Genomic DNA, 16,727 nt, shown 5'->3' on the forward strand with positions numbered 1-16,727 from the left:
CAGGTCGGGGTAGAGGGGGACTCCTGAGGGATGGGGTGGGCGATCTGGACTCCTAGCTTCTACTAAGAGAACCCGAGAGGGTCTGCGAGTACGGGAAGTACGGGCTGCGAGGGCTAGCTCCCGGGGTGCGGATGATGGGCACGGTTCCTGAGGGACAATCTACAAGCCCCCTCCCCTCTTCAGTGGATACCGAAGACTCCCTCGACGAAGGACCTGGGGCCTTGGTATTGGAGAGTGACTTGCTACTAGGCCAGGATCTGGAGTTTGAGGAGGAAGAGGAAGAGGAAGAAGAGGAAGGTGACGGCAACAGCGACCAGCTCATGGGCTTCGAGAGAGACTCAGAAGGTGGGTTTGAGGGATTTGATTAAGGACTAGTGACCACTGGAACCTGGGCCCTTCAGGAGCCAGGTTAGGATTTAGTGCTAGTGAGCTAAAGTCGGAAACAGTGCCACAACCTAGAGATGATTTAGTTTAGATTTGAGCTGGATTTCATTTGCCCAGTTGTTCATTGAGCGCCATCACTTTATTGAGGTGAAGTTTGGGGGCCTGGTCCAAAGGTGGTATGAATAGGACAGTGGATGACAGAGCAACTGGTTAAAGTTAATGCCCTTTAATAACCTTGTCCTTCTGCTTAGCACATTCCTTCTGTGAAGTTCACTTGAAGAGATTCAACCAAACAACTTATTATTCAAATTAAGTTATGTCTAATCTAACTCCTTTTCATCTGCAGCACAAACCCCTTTTGTATGGAGATTTTGGTCCTTATCAAGTATTCTTGCACATTCCTTTCCCCTGTGATGGTAACATCACCCCACCCTAATCTGCTGCAAAACTTCCCCACTTAATGCTACCTATACTCCTTAGTATAGGTATATAGTATAGGTATATATATAGTATGTTTCTGAAAATCATCGAGGGAATTCATGTAAAAGAGAATCCATCCTTTAGGTGCCTTACTTTGTTTTCACTTCTCTCCAGATTTTGCTTCACTCTTTTCATTTTATAATCAGCTCTGTACTAAAAAGGACCTTACTAATACAGAGCTTAGAATGAGATGTCAGGTCTCTGCCTTGTGTACTTGTACTTTTTTTTTATCCCAAGAATCACCCAATTACATTATTCATTTCAGTCTGCGGTCCACTGTGAGCCTTTGCTCTTTTTCAGTGCAGTGGAATTAGGTACAACTGTCATCAGTAAGTTAGTCCAGGCTCAGAAGCAGAGAATTCATAGTGAATTTTCAGGATCACTGAAGTGAAGAGTGGAGCCAAACAAGTGGGGAGACACCAGTGAGAAAAGCAAGTTTGGAGCCTGGTCATATTCCATGTTGATGTTTCTTCTCATGTCTGTCTTACCAGGAGACTCTCTGGGGGCCAGGCCTGGGCTTCCCTATGGGCTGAGCGATGACGAGTCTGGGGGCGGCCGGCCACTAAGTGCTGAGAGTGAAGTTGAGGAGCCAGCCAGGGGTCCAGGGGAGGCCAGGGGTGAGAGGCCAGGCCCAGCCTGCCAGCTGTGTGGGGGGCCGACAGGTGAGGGGCCGTGTTGTGGGGCAGGAGGGCCGGGTGGGGGGCCCCCGCTGCCCCCACGGCTATTATACTCATGCCGCCTCTGCGCCTTCGTGTCCCACTACTCGAGCCACCTGAAGCGGCACATGCAGACACACAGCGGGGAGAAGCCGTTCCGCTGTGGCCGCTGCCCCTACGCCTCAGCCCAGCTCGTCAACCTGACGCGACATACCCGCACCCACACTGGCGAGAAGCCCTACCGCTGTCCCCACTGCCCCTTTGCCTGCAGCAGCCTGGGCAACCTGAGGCGGCATCAGCGCACCCACGCGGGGCCCCCCACTCCTCCCTGCCCGACCTGTGGCTTCCGCTGCTGTGCTCCACGTCCAACCCGGCCTCCCAGTCCCACAGAGCAGGAGGGGGCAGTGCCCCGGCGACCTGAAGGTAAAAAGCCAGGGACCGAAGGAACCTGGGACATGGGTGGGTGGCCTTAGGGATACTTGGTTGGATTCATAGCCCAGGCCTCATTGTCCCCACAGATGCTCTGCTGCTTCCAGATTTGAGCCTCCACGTGCCACCAGGTGGTGCCAGTTTCCTGCCGGACTGTGGGCAGCTGCGGGGTGAAGGAGAGGGTCTTTGTGGGACTGGATCAGAACCACTGCCAGAGCTGCTGTTCCCTTGGACCTGCCGGAACTGTGGACAAGAGCTGGAGGAGGGGGAGGGTGGTCGGCTGGGAGCTGCCATGTGTGGGCGTTGCATGCGAGGAGAGGCTGGAGGGGGTGCCAGTGGGGGGCCCCAGGGCCCCAGTGACAAAGGCTTTGCCTGTAGCCTCTGCCCCTTTGCCACTCACTATCCCAACCACCTGGCCCGGCATATGAAGACGCACAGTGGCGAGAAGCCCTTTCGCTGTGCCCGCTGTCCCTATGCCTCTGCTCATCTGGATAATCTGAAACGGCACCAGCGCGTCCACACAGGAGAGAAGCCCTACAAGTGCCCCCTCTGCCCCTATGCCTGTGGCAACCTGGCCAACCTCAAGCGTCATGGTCGCATCCACTCTGGGGACAAACCTTTTCGGTGTAGCCTTTGCAACTACAGCTGCAATCAGAGCATGAACCTCAAACGCCACATGCTGCGGCACACAGGCGAGAAGCCCTTCCGCTGTGCCACCTGCGCCTACACCACAGGCCACTGGGACAACTACAAACGCCACCAGAAGGTGCATGGCCATGGTGGGGCAGGAGGGCCTGGCCTCTCTGCCTCTGAGGGCTGGGCACCCCCGCACAGCCCCTCCTCTGTGTTGAGCCCTCGGGGCCCAACAGCTTTGAGTGCCGCTGGTAGCCGGGCTCTCCATACAGACTCGCCCTGAACCAGGTCCTTCTCCCTCAGGGCCCTATGGATTAGCCCTGACTGTCCTGTGCGTTTTATACAGATGGACCAGAAGCCACCTTCTACTTCCTCCCCCGCTGGCCAGGGGCTCCACAGACTAACCTAGGCACTCACTATATGGACCAGCCCAAACCCCATGGGCGGGGGGCCCATATGGACCAGGGGGCCTTGCCTTGACTGATGCACTTCATGAGCTCAGTGAGAAGGGCCCTGTATTCACCTCCACTGCTCCCAGGGGCAGTAGAGGAACTGGCTGGGGGACTGCCCAGCCTCCCACCTGTTTAACTTATTTCAGTGCTTTATAATAAAGGAAACACTAACAAAGCCATGTCTATGCTGAGTTGGCAGTGGCAAGCACAGCTCCGCCTTACCCTTAGCACAGCAGTCTGTGCCATGATGGGGGAGCAGGGGCAGTGAGGGAACCAGAGGTAGGCAGCAATCAGGCTGAGTTTAATGATGGGGAGCTGGGCCAGACCGTACACAGACCTCTGCCCATCCCCTTGGCCCATGGCCCCGAGAAGCCAGAAGCAGCCCCGGGGGAAGATGCGGTTCTTCCCCAAGGCAGGTAGCCATGGTCCCTTGGACTTTGTGCAAAATACTAAATGCTAATTTGGCATTAAGGGCCAGCTCTGAAAAAGAGAGAACAATCCTTTGTGCAGCCAGCCCAGGGGGTGGAAAGGAAGGTGGGTTAGGAAGCCCCTGGCCAAGAGAAGGAGGGAAGGAAGGAAAAGACCCCCTGGCTTGGGGGATACAGACACAGGGCAAGTTTCTGAACATTCCTCCGGGGCAGAGGGCAGACATCTGAGCACTGGAGATCACAGATCCTCATCTCCAATGCCCTCGAAGGCAAAATTGCCGTGGACATCACTGGCACTGGCATCTGTGCTGGGACTGCCAATCCCCCGCAAGCTCACGGCACTCAGCTTGCTCTGTAACAAAGGCAGGGTTGGCGTCAGAGGGCTCGAGCCTCCCTGAGACTCCCCTACCAACACCAACCTCACCAACCCTCACGGGAAAACTCACTGAGAGTTTGACCATGGACTCCCGGCTGGCATCGGGGGACTCCTGGGGAAGAGGAGGCAGAGGTGTCAAAGAGCTCACTGGGGGAGGTAAGGCAAGGCTAGGAGGTGGGGTACTGATCTGAAAGCAATACTTACAAGCAGGGGTGGGGACTTCACCGCTTGCTGGCTGTCTGAGCGTCTCAGGGTGCCCCCTACCCGCCGGCGCAGCATCTGGGGATGGAGACACGAAGCGCTGATAAGGGCAGAATTCCCTTTGGACTCCCGTCACTTCCCCTCCCTCTCAGGAGAACACCCACACCTAGGACAAAAGGCAGGGAGAGCACAACTACTCAGCTGCTTGGCCCACACGTCTGGCTTACCTTCCTGATGCTGCCACCAGATTTCTTCACCATCAGTTCGTCTACCATAGACTGCAAGCAGATACTCATCATGATCGCCTGAGGGCAAGAAGAGAGCTCAGCTTGACTAGAGTGGTCATCCTGAGCCCAGGTCCCCTAAGACAAGGGCTCCCACTCACATGGAGTCCTGGAAGCCCTAGACTTGGGTATTTAAGAGAGCGGTGCAATGGGCTCCAGAGGAGGCCTGAGGGTGGGCTCACACCTGGGGGCTGGTGATGGTGACCCACTGTAGCCGGTCCTTGCTCATGAGGTATTCAAAAGCCAGTTCCAGGCGCACCTCACCCCGGCCCCGGCCTGGGCTGCTTGTGCCTCCACTGGGCAGTGGCACCTGGGAGAGAAAGGGGAGTTAGGCTGAGATCATTCTGACCAATCTGCCTCCCTCCTTGACCCACCCATTCCTGAAGCTCAAGGCTTGCCAGAACACCATCTCAAAGGCCTACCCCAACTCACAGAGGAGGTGACCCGCCAGCACCGCATGCGGGTGACCCGGAAGGAGCCTTCCCGGAGTTGCTGGCCAGGTAGGCGGAGCTGGAGGCTAAGCTCACTGTTGCCTGCACTCACTACCACGGGACAGTCCTTCTCTGGGAAGTCAGCCACACAGGCATCGAAGCGCAAGTAGCCATAGTGCCGCAGTGTCTGAGCCAGCCGCAGGAACTGAAACCCAGTCACCACAGGGGGCGGGTCAGGAAGGGAAATGGGGCGAGTCAGAAAACAACCCCTGAAAGACGAAAGGGAAGCAGACCTACCTCCTTCTTAGAGACCTTCTCTTGCAGAGATTTGAGCTGCCGGTGCTGCTCCTTGGTGACCAGAATCCACCCACGCTCAATGTCTGATACCGTCTACAGTAGAGATGGGGGGTGGGGGAGCAGGGTTGGAGCTCCCAATCAGAGGTCCAAGGAAGGTGTCCAGTTACCTCTGTCCATCCTGACCCTTAGCCCCACACTTGAGCGACCTCTTTGCAGTGAGTCCTTGACTATATCAGCTTACAAAGTAAGGAGAATCGATTGTGCCAGATACCCTGACAGTATTCTAGGAACTTCCCCACGAACTGGGGAGTAAAGACATGAAGAGTTTTCTTGGCAGAGTGAGACACCAGTATCTATCTCAGGGGAAGGGTTTCTGAGGCAGCTCCAAGCTCACCTGAGCATAAAGCAGGTTCAGGCCAACCCGGTTCTCCATGACATCGTCATCATAGGCAGAGTCCCAATAACTGTGAGGCCAAGGGGTGGAAAGGGGATAATGGGACTAAGGTGGGGTAAGGCGAGAGAGGTAGAATAGAAAACAGGAGCAAATCTGGACTTTTGGGGCAAATGGCGGTACGGTGGGACGAAACTTGGGAGGCCTTGTCCCAACGCTATTCCCTTGTCCAGGTTATTCTATCTCAGTACGTGGCCCAGTAATCGAGTCCAGCGCCCTTCCCCCTCCTCCCAACCCAGCCCTGACCTCTTCCTTAGCACAATCTTATACTCTTGACTCCGAAGACTGGTAACAGATACATAAGGCAGCTCAAACTCTTGCAACTTCCGTATGACTATGGGTTAAAAAAAAAAAAAAAAAAAAAAAAAAGGAAAATGTCATGAGACTCAAGGGGAGAAAAGCCAAGAGAGAAACTCTAAGGAAATGTTACATTCTGGGAGGGATTAGGGGGCAAATTCACCACCAGATGCACAGGGAAGTAATCAAGTCCACGAAACTCACAAGAAAAGGTTCCGTCCTCTTTCTCTCGAACTAGAAAGAGACTGAAGTATCCGATCAAGTCATCTGGAAGATCCAGCTTTGCAGACACAGCCTGGGAATAGGGAAGGAAGTACAGCTCATCATACTGGCTGGTTCCAGTCACCCCGAAACCTATGGCCCTGAGGTGCAGGGGAGGAGGGGCAGTGCAGTACAAGTGCCTCACCTCTAGGACATCTTCAGTCTGATCTGAAGTTAGCACATTGACCAGAACTTTCTGCCCGTTGCTGAGCAGCACTTCCAAGGAAACTTCCTCTGTGGGGACCTGCTGTGTCTCCTGGTAGTGAACATACATGAGAATGGAGGCACTGCCTTGTTAATACCTGCCCAGCATCTAGCTCTGACCCTTCCCAAATCCTCTCTATTTCTAGATCCTTCTAGTGTCCTTATTCTCAGCTGCTTAATTACAGGCTGGGTTTCCTTGATTTCATTAGTACAGTAGAAGCCTTACCCCATAAAAAATGGTGCCTGGATGACTCTCTTGTAGCCACGACCTTAAAATGACACAGCCCTGCAGGAAAGTCCTTCCCTTAAATCTTGGTTGCACCCAGAGTCTTACCTGTTGTGCCCGACGCAGGAAGCTGTTGAAGGTCTCACTGCTCCCAAGCAGCGGGTCTTGCCGAACTGTGGGGACAAGAGGACAATGTTGCAGTGACTTAGGGCTCCGTGACTCCCCCAGGTCTTTTTTTGGTAGGTTCCCCCCTACCCCATTTCCTGGACTGGTGATGGCCTGTCACATCCCCCAGCTGGCCTCACCTCACTCACTGTTTGCATAAATTCTTCACCTGCCCCACCCTTGGCTGCCATCTAGTTGAGTCCAGTCTATAGAACTAGGGAAATAACAATGTTAACCTAAAGCACGTCAGAGAGTTCTCTCCGCACCAATCTGAACTGCTTTAAAACTATTTAGCATTACGTTAGTATTTCCAAACTGTGTTAGTATACTGACCAAATTGCTTTGCTGATACCCAGAGCATCCTCGCATGCTTTCTTAATTAAGTAACAGAGGAAATAAAAGGCTCCCCAGATGTAGAAATTAATTCAGGACGGTCTACAGAACCAGTTGTTTTGAGTCTCTATCCCATAGTTCTCAACAGTTAGCCTCAAGTTCCCTCCAACCACTCACCAGCTTGCATGTACTTCTCTAACTGCTCTCTCCTCTGTTCTACCTCAGCAGGTGTCAGAGAGAAAAGCTTCTTTGGGGGAAATGCAGGAAGAACATTGGCCCCATACTCCTTCCGAAGCTATTTGGAGAAAGAGATACAACCCTTCACATAAACACAGCAAATGAGAAATGGTACTCCACACTCACAACGTTCTCTTGGGCTCCCTTCCCTTACCTCGGTCTCTGCTCCCCCATCTAGCCTGGTCATCCAGGAAATAATTCCTTTGGAGAAGGTAGCATGCCACCAGAGCCTGTTCCTCTGTTCTAAATGTAAGTTGTTTCCTATCTTACTGTGTACAAGTCAGCCCCTTCACAGTGTGTGTGTATGTGTGTGGAGGGGGGAGAGGGTGTTGTATAGGTCCAGGGCCTAGGGAGCCAGCCCCCTGATTATTTAGCAAGGCTGTGTTCATTGAACCCTCACAGGAAGCAAAGGGCTTTCCAAGGAAAATTTCTGTGCCTAGTAAATATAGCCAAACATGAACACAAAATGTCTTAGGACTTAACGGGACTTTGCAGATCAACAAATCCAGTTTTCAGTCTTAGAAACTAAGGCAAAAGAAATTAGGTAACTTGCGCAGGGCTGCACAGCTAGTTATCAGTGGAATCAGGACTCTGTACTGAGTCGAAAAGAGCTTGCAATCTGGTGAGTAGAACGCAGAAACATTGCATCACAGACACAGGATTACTGAACAGCTAGGCCCACTGAAAGTTGCTGAAGAGCACAGAAGAAATTGGTGAATGGTTTTATGAGCAGGGAAAAGAATTTCAAGTTGCAGCTCAGATGACAGAAGGAATGTACTTCAGCGGCAGAGGGGGGAGGTCGGTTTTTCCATGCACAGGCAAAGGCTGAAGTAAGACTGGGCACAAGGAAGCAGAAAGGCGGATGTGAGTTGAAGGAGAAGCAGTTAGAGCGGCAGACAGTACGCTTCTGAGGGAGTTCCCCGGAAATGTCAATCGATAACATGAAGCACCAGATCCTCCCCAGTGGCAGTGATTAAAGGGAAACTACACAGCCCAGGGGCAGCGACGAGGGGAAACACGGAGACACTGATGCCCCGTCGCAGGAAAGGGCTTGAAAGCTGCCTCAAGGCAGGGGTGCTGGTCCCACCTGCTCGTGCAGCCCCAGGAGCTGGCTGTAGCGCACGCGGCAATGCAGGACTCCATTCACGTGAATATTATAGGCCTGAAGACACAAAAGCAGGCAAGCATTTTAGGGTCGCAGTCTGGGCGACCCCCTTGAAAGCCCTGGCCAGAGGTTGCCTGACACAGCTCCGCCTGAGTAACGCACCGAGATCTTCCACGGGCTTATCAGTCTGTTCTCCCCAGGGCCAGGTCCCAAAGCAGAAGGACCAGCCCCGGGACAACGGGGGCGCTGGTGCCGCAGTCCCCCTCCCCAAGAGGCCAGTGTCGCCCACCAGAGCAGCCGCGGCCCAGCCAGGGGGAGGCGACGCAGGCGAACAAAAGACCTGAAGGAGCTGGGGCGACCTTTGGACGAATCTGAGACGGGCTATAAGCTCCCAGCGAGGCCGTCGGGAATCGGCTGCCTGGGAAAAAGGCCCCAAGGGGGGCGGCCAGGCCTCGGAGGCCGCTCAGAGAGGGCTCCGGCCCGTTATCCCCGCCCCTGCCCGGCCCGGCTCCGGCCGCTCCTCACCACGTAGGCGGAGCCGCCGCTGTCCCCGCTGCGGGACTCGGTTTCAGGAATGGAAAAGTGCATGTTCCCTGCGGCAGGGCCCAGCCGGGCTCCGGACTGACAGGGCTGCAGCGGCTTTACACGCTCGCCTCCGCCGCTCAGCGCGTCCCCGCTGCCTCACTCGCCATTTTGGGGGGTTGGGGGGTTGGGATCAGAGGTAGGAAGGGTGGTGGGACGTCCGCTCTAGGGCGCGGCCCCTCCGGCATGCTGGGGATTGTAGTCTAAAGAGCAAGAGCGGACTGCCAGGACTGGGAGCCCAGAGGTGAGAAGGCCCTCATCGGTGCCCGTAGCCCAGGGCGGAGCTCCAGTGCACGTCGGAGATTGTAGTCCGCTGGGGGCTGCGCGCCACGGGTGTCGGCCCAGGTGGCGCTGTAGGCCTAGGGACCGCGGCGGGCGGAGCCTAGGACGGAGGGTGATGGCTGCCGTGGCTGTGGCTGTTCGCGAGGGTGAGTGAAGGGCGGGGGCGCACTAACAGGTACGCGGAGCCTCCCGGCGCTGGACGGCTGCGGCTGAGCCCTGAGTCCCTCTGGGTGCTGTCGTTTCGTTCCGGCGCCTCTCCGGACTCTGGGGCGCACCGCCTGGGGCGCAGTCCGGCGCCGCGCACCGGCTGGCTCCGGCGAGAAGGGCGGGGGCCCCCCCGGGCCGCCTCCCCCGCCTTCCTTTTGATCCTGCCGCGCACTGCGTCCCCACGCGGATCCCTGGCTAGCCTCCCTCCTGGCGGCCGAGCCGTGCTCATGCCGACCCAGCAGCCGGCCGCGCCGAGTGCGGGGCCCCCCAAACCCTCCCAGAGCCTCTCTGGCTCACTTTGTGACCTGTTTTCTGATGCAGATTCGGGGTCTAGGATGAAGGCAGAGCTTTCTACTCGGCCTGGGGTAAGTGAGCCTGTCCTTCCAAAACCCCTGCCAAGCGCTACGCAGCAGGCTGTCAGCTTCATTCTAACCCCGCTTCCATCCCCGTTTCGCTTTATTTCTCGGGAAAGCCAGCTTTTACAGAATTCTTTCACCCCTAACAGTATGTGACTCTGATCCCGGAGGAGAAGCTTCGATCCCTATGGGATGTAAGCTTGTAACAGCTAGCAGGTTAGAGTTAGGAGTAGGGGTTTTACCTTATGGGAATCTTGGAATACTCCAGCAGTGTTGTTCTGTGTGTGTGTGTGTGTGTGTGTGTGTGTGTGTGTGTGTTTTGTTGTTGTTGTTGTTGTTGTTTATCTTTGGAATTCTTGGGGAAGAGCAATATTCTATGTCTGTGTCTCAGGCAGGGGGGAGGGAGATGACCCAAGAAGAGAAGCTGCAGCTTCGGAAGGAAAAGAAACAGCAGAAGAAGAAAAGGAAGGAGGAAAAGGGGGCAGAGCCCGAAACTGGCACTGCTGTACCTACAGCCCAGTGTCAAGGTGGGAAGCTTTTTTAAAGGCGGGGGTTGTGGAACTGGTAGAGGGCTGTGTGGGAGAGAAGAGAGGGAGATAGGACAAAGTTGGTTTGAGCAAGTGAAGAGCGGGTAAGTTTAGATAAACAAGAGCTTTGACTGGGGCGTAGATGCTACCTGCCTGGGGCTTGGACACCTCTTCCTTCTATCTTTAGTAGGTCCAACCAAAGAACTAGCAGGACCTGGTGGTCAGCTGGCCACTGCTGGGGGGAAAGTTCCAGCTGGTCGAAGTAAAGCTGAACTTCGTGCTGAACGGCGGGCCAAGCAAGAGGCCGAGCGGGCCCTGAAGCAGGCCAGGAAAGGGGAACAAGGAGGGCCACCTCCCCGGGCCTGCCCCAGTACGGCGGGAGAAACCCCCTCAGGTACCTTCCCTTCATTTCAGGACCTTTGTTGATGCCACTTCTGGTGTTAGGTCAGGCTTCCCGCGGTCAAATACCTCTCCTGTCCCATTCTTTGCCTTGGGACCAAAGAGCTCAAAATTTTCCCCTCAACCTCATCCTGTCTCTGTTTCTTCTACCTTTTTTCCCCCGTCTTTTCCCCTCCCCCGTCCAGTTTTCCTGATGTGCCTTATGCTTTAAAAGCAGATTTCTCATGACCACCTATAGTGTCTTGAAAACATAATCATTATCTTTTAGGAGTGAAGCGTCTCCCTGAGCACACTCAGGTTGATGACCTCACGCTTCTGAGAAGGCTTGCTAAGAAACCAGAGCAACAACAGGTAGGAAGTGGTTTCGGCGTGTGGCCAGGAATTGCCTAAGGAAGACGGGAAAGAGGGGGGAAAGGTGCTCAGGTCGAAGTGAGACCCTGCCTGGAGAAGAAGGGCCTTTGGGTCAAAGTAGCCTCACCGTTTACTTTTTGTCACTGGTCCTGTTCCCCTGTTTTGTCAAGGTTCCTACACGAAACGATTACGGATCCAAAGTCAGTCTCTTCTCTCACCTACCCCAGTACAGCAGACAAAATTCTTTGACTCAGTATATGAGGTAGGATTCTATGAAATTGTCATAACTTTTAAGTTCTAGGAATTTGGGTGACTTAGGGTTGAAAGCGACCGAATATTTGAGATGGGGTCTGTGGGAGGAAGCATGCCCACAAGGCAGAATTCTCGAGGAAATGGGGGTGTCTGTGCTGGTGAAGGAAGTTCCTTTTCATCAGGGGCAGGTGGGCAGTAGGTGCTCAAGCTCCCTTGCAAAGTGTGTGACACCGCCATCCCATCAGCATCCCATCCTCTGTGATCCACCCAGCCATGGTGCGACTCGGCCTGCAGTACTCCCAGGGCCTGGTCAGTGGCTCCAATGCCCGCTGTATCGCCCTGCTTCGTGCCTTGCAGCAGGTATGTTGTCCCGTGCCCTCTAGGACCCAATCCCCCCTTCCCCAACACTACCTCAGCTTCTGTCACCCAGAGTAATCTCTGGGGGACGGGGGATGACTGCATCCTCAGAACTCTTTCCCCAGTGAAGCTTGCCCTACCCTCTCTTCCCCCCACCCCTTTCAGAGACCTTTACTAGGGGACATTTTGCCGATCACCCTGTGTGCCCTGTAGGTGATTCAGGATTATACAACACCTCCCAACGAAGAACTCTCAAGGGACCTAGTGAATAAACTAAAGCCCTACTTCAGGTAAGGAGGCCACTACACATCCACTCCCACGCCACCTGGTCCGCGTCTAGCACCCTTTCTCTCGCTCCTTTACCTCTTGTTTCATTTTTTAAAGGAAAAAAAAAAATGTTAAACGTGAATGTAAATGGTAAGGAGTCACATAAACGTGAGGTATTGTCTTTGTAGCTTCCTGACTCAGTGCCGTCCCCTGTCGGCAAGCATGTACAACGCCATCAAGTTCCTGAACAAGGAGGTCACGGGTGTGAGCAGCTCTAAGCGGGAAGAGGAGGTGATGAATATGAGGAATGAGCAAGGCATGCACCTGGGGGTCCAGCTGAGAAAGACATTCAGGACTCCCAGGAGGGACAGTGCAGCTATTCTGCCCTGGTCAACACTTAGGGAAGTGGTTGGGTTGTCTGACTTGGGCTCTCTTGGAGTCCATCATTGTACATGTATCCAAGCCTCTAGCACGATAATCAGCGGAAGAAATGTGTCCATTTCTTGTTTCCTAAACATCTTAATCCATTTAGGCCAAGTCAGAGCTTCGAGCAGCCATTGATCGGTATGTGCAAGAGAAGATTGTGCTTGCGGCTCAGGCAATTTCCCGCTTTGCTTACGAGAAGATCAATACTGGAGATGTGATCCTTGTATATGGATGGTATGGTCCAGACCCTATGCCTGAGAAAATTGGGGAGGGAGACAGTCTGAAGAAGGGAGTGCCACTCTGCCCTTTCGGAATGAGCTGGCTGATTGTTAGTGAAATCTGTAACTGAATCCTCCTCTCCGTTCACTCCAGCTCATCTCTGGTATCACGAATTCTTCAGGAGGCTTGGGCTAAGGGCCGGCGGTTTCGGGTGGTAGTGGTGGACAGCCGGCCACGGCTAGAGGGAAGGCACACACTACGTTCTCTGGTCCGTGCTGGGGTCCCTGCCTCCTACCTGCTGATTCCTGCAGCCTCCTATGTGCTCCCAGAGGTGAGGGCAGATGAAAGGGACTCCAAAGTTGGAGGTAAAAGGGTGTAGTTGTATAGACATAATCCCATCTTCCTAAGGTTACAGTTATTTAAAAATACCAGAATTCTGTAGCCCTGTTTATATTTAATGGGAAAAACACCTGCAGCACAATACTGAACAGCGTAGCTATTGTAAGAACGTTATATTAAACTAGCAGCCACCACGAGGAAACAGGACAAAAGTAATTTCGGAGTTTAGTTTTCCTGTGGGAGGTGCAAGGCTCAGTGGTCAGGTGTTTTCCAAGAAGAAACGTCGTTAAGTTTTGTCATTGACTTAATATTGCTGTCCTGGGCAGGAGTTGGGAACCTTTTTCTGCATTAATCACGTACCACATTTTCTCCCCCTCTCCACTGTTCAAAACAAATAGGTTTCTAAGGTGCTATTGGGAGCTCACGCACTCCTGGCCAATGGGTCTGTGATGTCACGGGTAGGGACAGCACAGCTGGCCCTGGTGGCACGAGCCCATAATGTGCCAGTGCTGGTCTGCTGTGAAACATACAAGTTCTGTGAGCGTGTGCAGACTGATGCCTTTGTCTCTAATGAGCTAGGTAAGAAGCCCAGGAGGGCAGGAGAGAAGATTCTAGAGATCTGAGATTTGGGAGGGAGAGGGAAGGATGAACTACAATTTGTCTTCTAAAAGGACATGAATGGGTACGTCCCCCATTGCAGATGACCCCGATGATCTGCTGTGTGAGCGAGGAGAACATGTGGCCCTGGCTAATTGGCAGAACCACGCATCCCTCCGGTTGTTGAATCTAGTCTATGACGTGACCCCGCCAGAACTGGTGGATCTGGTGATCACGGAGCTGGGCATGATTCCTTGCAGTTCTGTACCTGTTGTCCTACGAGTCAAGAGTAGCGACCAGTGAGTGGGGGAACACAGGGTCAATAAATGTCATGCTCCCTACATTCAGCAACTCTGCCGCCTTTGTATCTCTTTTAGTATCGTCATCACTTAGGTTAGAAGTCCAAATTCTCCAACCCCTCTTTTATTTTCTTTTGAGTTTATTTATTTTGCGAGATAAAGAGCATGCGCATGAGCGGGGTAGGGCAGAGAGAGAGGGAGAGAGAATCCCAAGCAGGCTCCGTGCTGTCAGTGCAGAGCCTGACACAGGGCTCGAGCCCATGAAGCATGAGATCATGACCTGAGCCGAAATCAAGAATTGGACACTTAACCGACTGAGCCACCCAGGCGCTGCTGTAGCCCCTCGGACCTGTACCAATCTCAGACCTTTATGAGCTTCTCCAGTGACTAGTTCCATGCCAATGCTTTGGGGTCAAAGTGAAGGTCAGTATGGACACCAAAACTGATCCAGGTCATCAGACGTTTTTCAAGCATCTACATGCCAGACACTGAGCTAGATATGAGGAAGAATATAGGGACACATTAGAGAGCTATCTTTAGTATTTTAGTATAATTACTATTATATTAATGTTAAATAATTACATATTTAGTATAATTATTATACTACTATGTCAAATACTTAACATATTACTAATGTTAATAATAAGTATTTAGTATTTTCAGCATTGAGAACTTACTATGTGTCAGAAATTGCCCTTTCTGATCCACTTAGGAAGGTTAAGATAGCACTACGAAGAGAAATTTTACAGATGAGAAAACTGAGACACGTAAAGTTAAGTGACTTGCCGAGGCAATACAGCTGAGGCACAGAGAGGCTAAGTTACTGGCCCAGGGTAACATAGTAACAAAGCAGCTCCTGATCTCAGTCATTCTGGATGGAGAGACTAGGCCCCTAACTTTTATACTCTCTGCCACTGAGGGGCACTCCTCCTGGTGGAGAGAGACAGACAGTATCTGAAGTATGACAGCAGTTCTACTAGTCATATGAGCTGAGTTTCTAGGAGGCAACCATGGATGACACCAGGAGCTCAACAAAGTTGAAGACCTCACAGGGAGCATCTGTCTGACCTGTGAGAGTAGGGAGTTTCCCAGCTGGAAAACAACGGGAAGGCAGATCAGCAGAGGGAATGGCTTGAACACAAAAACAGAATAGGCTTTAAAATAGACACAGTTCCAGTGTGTCAAGTCACGGTGTGGTGAGGCTAGACCTGAGGCTCGTGTGGAGAGTCAGTGATAAAGCTGCGAAGGAGGTTGGTTGGGGCCAGGTTGTGAGTCTAACCTTTGTGGTTAGCCTTAAAAAAAATGGAGAATCACCCATTTGGTGTGTACATGTATGTGTTTTATTGGGAACTTTCAAAGGGCTCTGAAGTAGAGTGAATCATTCTATAAGAATCCCCATCCCACATATAATAATTATCAAGATTTGCCACATTTGCTTTCGTTTTATTTCCTTTTTTCCCCTTGCTTAAGCTACTTTAGAGCAAATTATCATTTCATTTCACTCCTACAAATCTCAGTATGTGTCTCTAAAAAATATGGAACGATATTATAACGCTATAATACCATGTTATCGTTACTAAATTCTTTTTTAGTATTGTCCAATCTGTAATCAAATTTCCTTGATTGTCTCAAAAACTAGATGTTTCACAGTTGGTTTGTTTGAATCAGGATCCAAACAAATCTACACATTACATTTGGTTATTCCATCTTCAATTTCTTATAATCAAAAACAAATCTCTTCAGCCTCCCTTCTTTTATCAGGACATTGATTTCTTCAGAAATCAGGTCATCTTATAAAATGCTCCCCACTTTGGATTTGACTGTTGGTTTCCTTGTGGTGTCATTTAATTCATTCCTCTAACCCTTCTATTTCCATTCAACTTTTTGGGCGAGAATACTTAAGTGGTTCTGTGTTTCATATTGTCTCACATTGAGAGGCAAATAGCTGTTTGTTCCATGTTCAGTGATGAGTAGATCCAGCTTTAAAGTTTTTAAGTTTATTTTTGAGAGAGAGAGCAGGGGAGGGGCAGAGAGAGGGGAACAGAGGATCTCAAGTTGACTCTGTAGTGACAACAGAGAGCCCAGTGTGGGGCTTGAACTCATGAATGGTGATATCATAACCTGAGCCAAAGTCAGACGCTTAACTGAGACCCCCAGTTTTAAAGTTTCTCAAGTGTTCACTTAGTGGCTTTATCCGCTGGTGGTTATTGCCTGAATTATTTCATTGGGGGCTGCAAAATGACTCCCCCCTAATTCTATCCTTCTTTCCTAGTTGATAATCTTATTTAAAAAATTCCTTCCCAGTAGTTATTTATTCTGAATTATAGTTCTTATTGGAAAGACAGGATAAATGTTTCTTTCCTTTTATTTGCTAATTTCCAAGAATTGATCACTATTTGTTTCCAGTGGCATACAATGAGTAGTTATTGGTTAGTTGGCTTTCTCTTTCTCTTCCTCTCCCTTTTTTTTTTTTTTAAGTATTATCAACTCATGGGTTTTTTATGTATTGAGCATCTTAATCATTAAAATTAAGCAAAGATCCACAGGATCAGCTCTATACTTTAGGAAGGTAACTGATAGAGATTAGAGGCAGAGAAACAGATCAGCTGAAAGATTGCCTTCAATCAAAATTACAAATGCACCTAAACTTTGGTCCAGCAACTCTGCCTCTAGGAAGTTATGCTACCTACCCATATACTTACTCATGTGTGAAGTAACAAGGTTATTTATAGCAGCTAAACCACCTAAATATCCATTAATATTAACAGGTTGATCTGTGAACAACACATTTGAACTGCGTGGGTGCACTGATATGGGTTTTCTTTGTTATAATACAGTACTGTAAAAGTATTTTCTTCTCCTTATGATTTTCTTAATATTTTCCTCTTTCTAGCTTACTTTATTGTAATACAGTATACGATACATATTAACATACAA

At 51.3% G+C, this 16,727-nt stretch overlaps 3 protein-coding genes across 8 annotated transcripts in view; 2 read left to right on the forward strand and 1 right to left on the reverse strand.

Annotated features, from left to right (window-relative positions):
- ZNF513 (zinc finger protein 513) overlaps nucleotides 1-3,209 on the forward strand; it is a 3,445-nt gene extending 236 nt beyond the window's left edge. The window contains exons 2-4 of one of the 2 annotated variants that reach the window (XM_077774207.1): nucleotides 184-345; nucleotides 1,356-1,943; nucleotides 2,039-3,209. In XM_077774207.1, coding sequence (XP_077630333.1) covers nucleotides 321-345; nucleotides 1,356-1,943; nucleotides 2,039-2,865 — 1,440 coding nt within the window. In that variant the 5' untranslated portion in view covers nucleotides 184-320 and the 3' untranslated portion in view covers nucleotides 2,866-3,209. Of the gene's footprint in view, nucleotides 1-43; nucleotides 346-1,355; nucleotides 1,944-2,038 lie in introns of those variants that run through there. The other variant, XM_077774206.1, reaches the window with a different exon arrangement.
- Nucleotides 3,210-3,314: 105 nt separating this feature from the next.
- On the reverse strand, nucleotides 3,315-9,102 carry SNX17 (sorting nexin 17). Its single transcript, XM_077774208.1, has 15 exons — nucleotides 8,856-9,102; nucleotides 8,313-8,387; nucleotides 7,166-7,283; nucleotides 6,599-6,663; nucleotides 6,206-6,316; nucleotides 6,004-6,094; nucleotides 5,749-5,836; nucleotides 5,446-5,515; nucleotides 5,052-5,144; nucleotides 4,756-4,959; nucleotides 4,508-4,633; nucleotides 4,267-4,344; nucleotides 4,043-4,117; nucleotides 3,909-3,950; nucleotides 3,315-3,814 (listed from the first exon to the last, which is right to left on the reverse strand). The coding sequence occupies exons 1-15, from the start codon at nucleotides 8,916-8,918 to the stop codon at nucleotides 3,701-3,703; spliced, it is 1,413 nt and encodes a 470-aa protein (XP_077630334.1). The 5' UTR covers nucleotides 8,919-9,102; the 3' UTR covers nucleotides 3,315-3,700.
- Nucleotides 9,103-9,273: 171 nt separating this feature from the next.
- EIF2B4 (eukaryotic translation initiation factor 2B subunit delta) lies at nucleotides 9,274-13,838 on the forward strand. 5 transcript variants are annotated; one of them, XM_077774203.1, is made up of 13 exons: nucleotides 9,274-9,340; nucleotides 9,723-9,766; nucleotides 10,149-10,284; nucleotides 10,472-10,678; nucleotides 10,952-11,034; nucleotides 11,205-11,296; nucleotides 11,532-11,646; nucleotides 11,857-11,933; nucleotides 12,099-12,201; nucleotides 12,443-12,570; nucleotides 12,709-12,886; nucleotides 13,293-13,473; nucleotides 13,595-13,838. In XM_077774203.1, exons 1-13 carry the CDS (start codon nucleotides 9,310-9,312, stop codon nucleotides 13,792-13,794), a joined length of 1,575 nt encoding a protein of 524 aa, XP_077630329.1. In that variant the 5' UTR covers nucleotides 9,274-9,309; the 3' UTR covers nucleotides 13,795-13,838. The 5 variants fall into 5 exon arrangements, with proteins under 5 accessions (XP_077630329.1, XP_077630330.1, XP_077630328.1 ...); XM_077774204.1 differs by having other exon boundaries at nucleotides 10,475-10,678; XM_077774202.1 differs by lacking the exon at nucleotides 9,274-9,340 and having other exon boundaries at nucleotides 9,564-9,766; nucleotides 10,475-10,678.
- Nucleotides 13,839-16,727: the final 2,889 nt, after the last annotated feature.

The sequence above is a fragment of the Crocuta crocuta genome, unplaced genomic scaffold (genome assembly GCF_008692635.1).
Source record: "Crocuta crocuta isolate KB4526 unplaced genomic scaffold, BGI_CrCroc_1.0 scaffold246, whole genome shotgun sequence".
Taxonomy (NCBI): domain Eukaryota; kingdom Metazoa; phylum Chordata; class Mammalia; order Carnivora; family Hyaenidae; genus Crocuta; species Crocuta crocuta.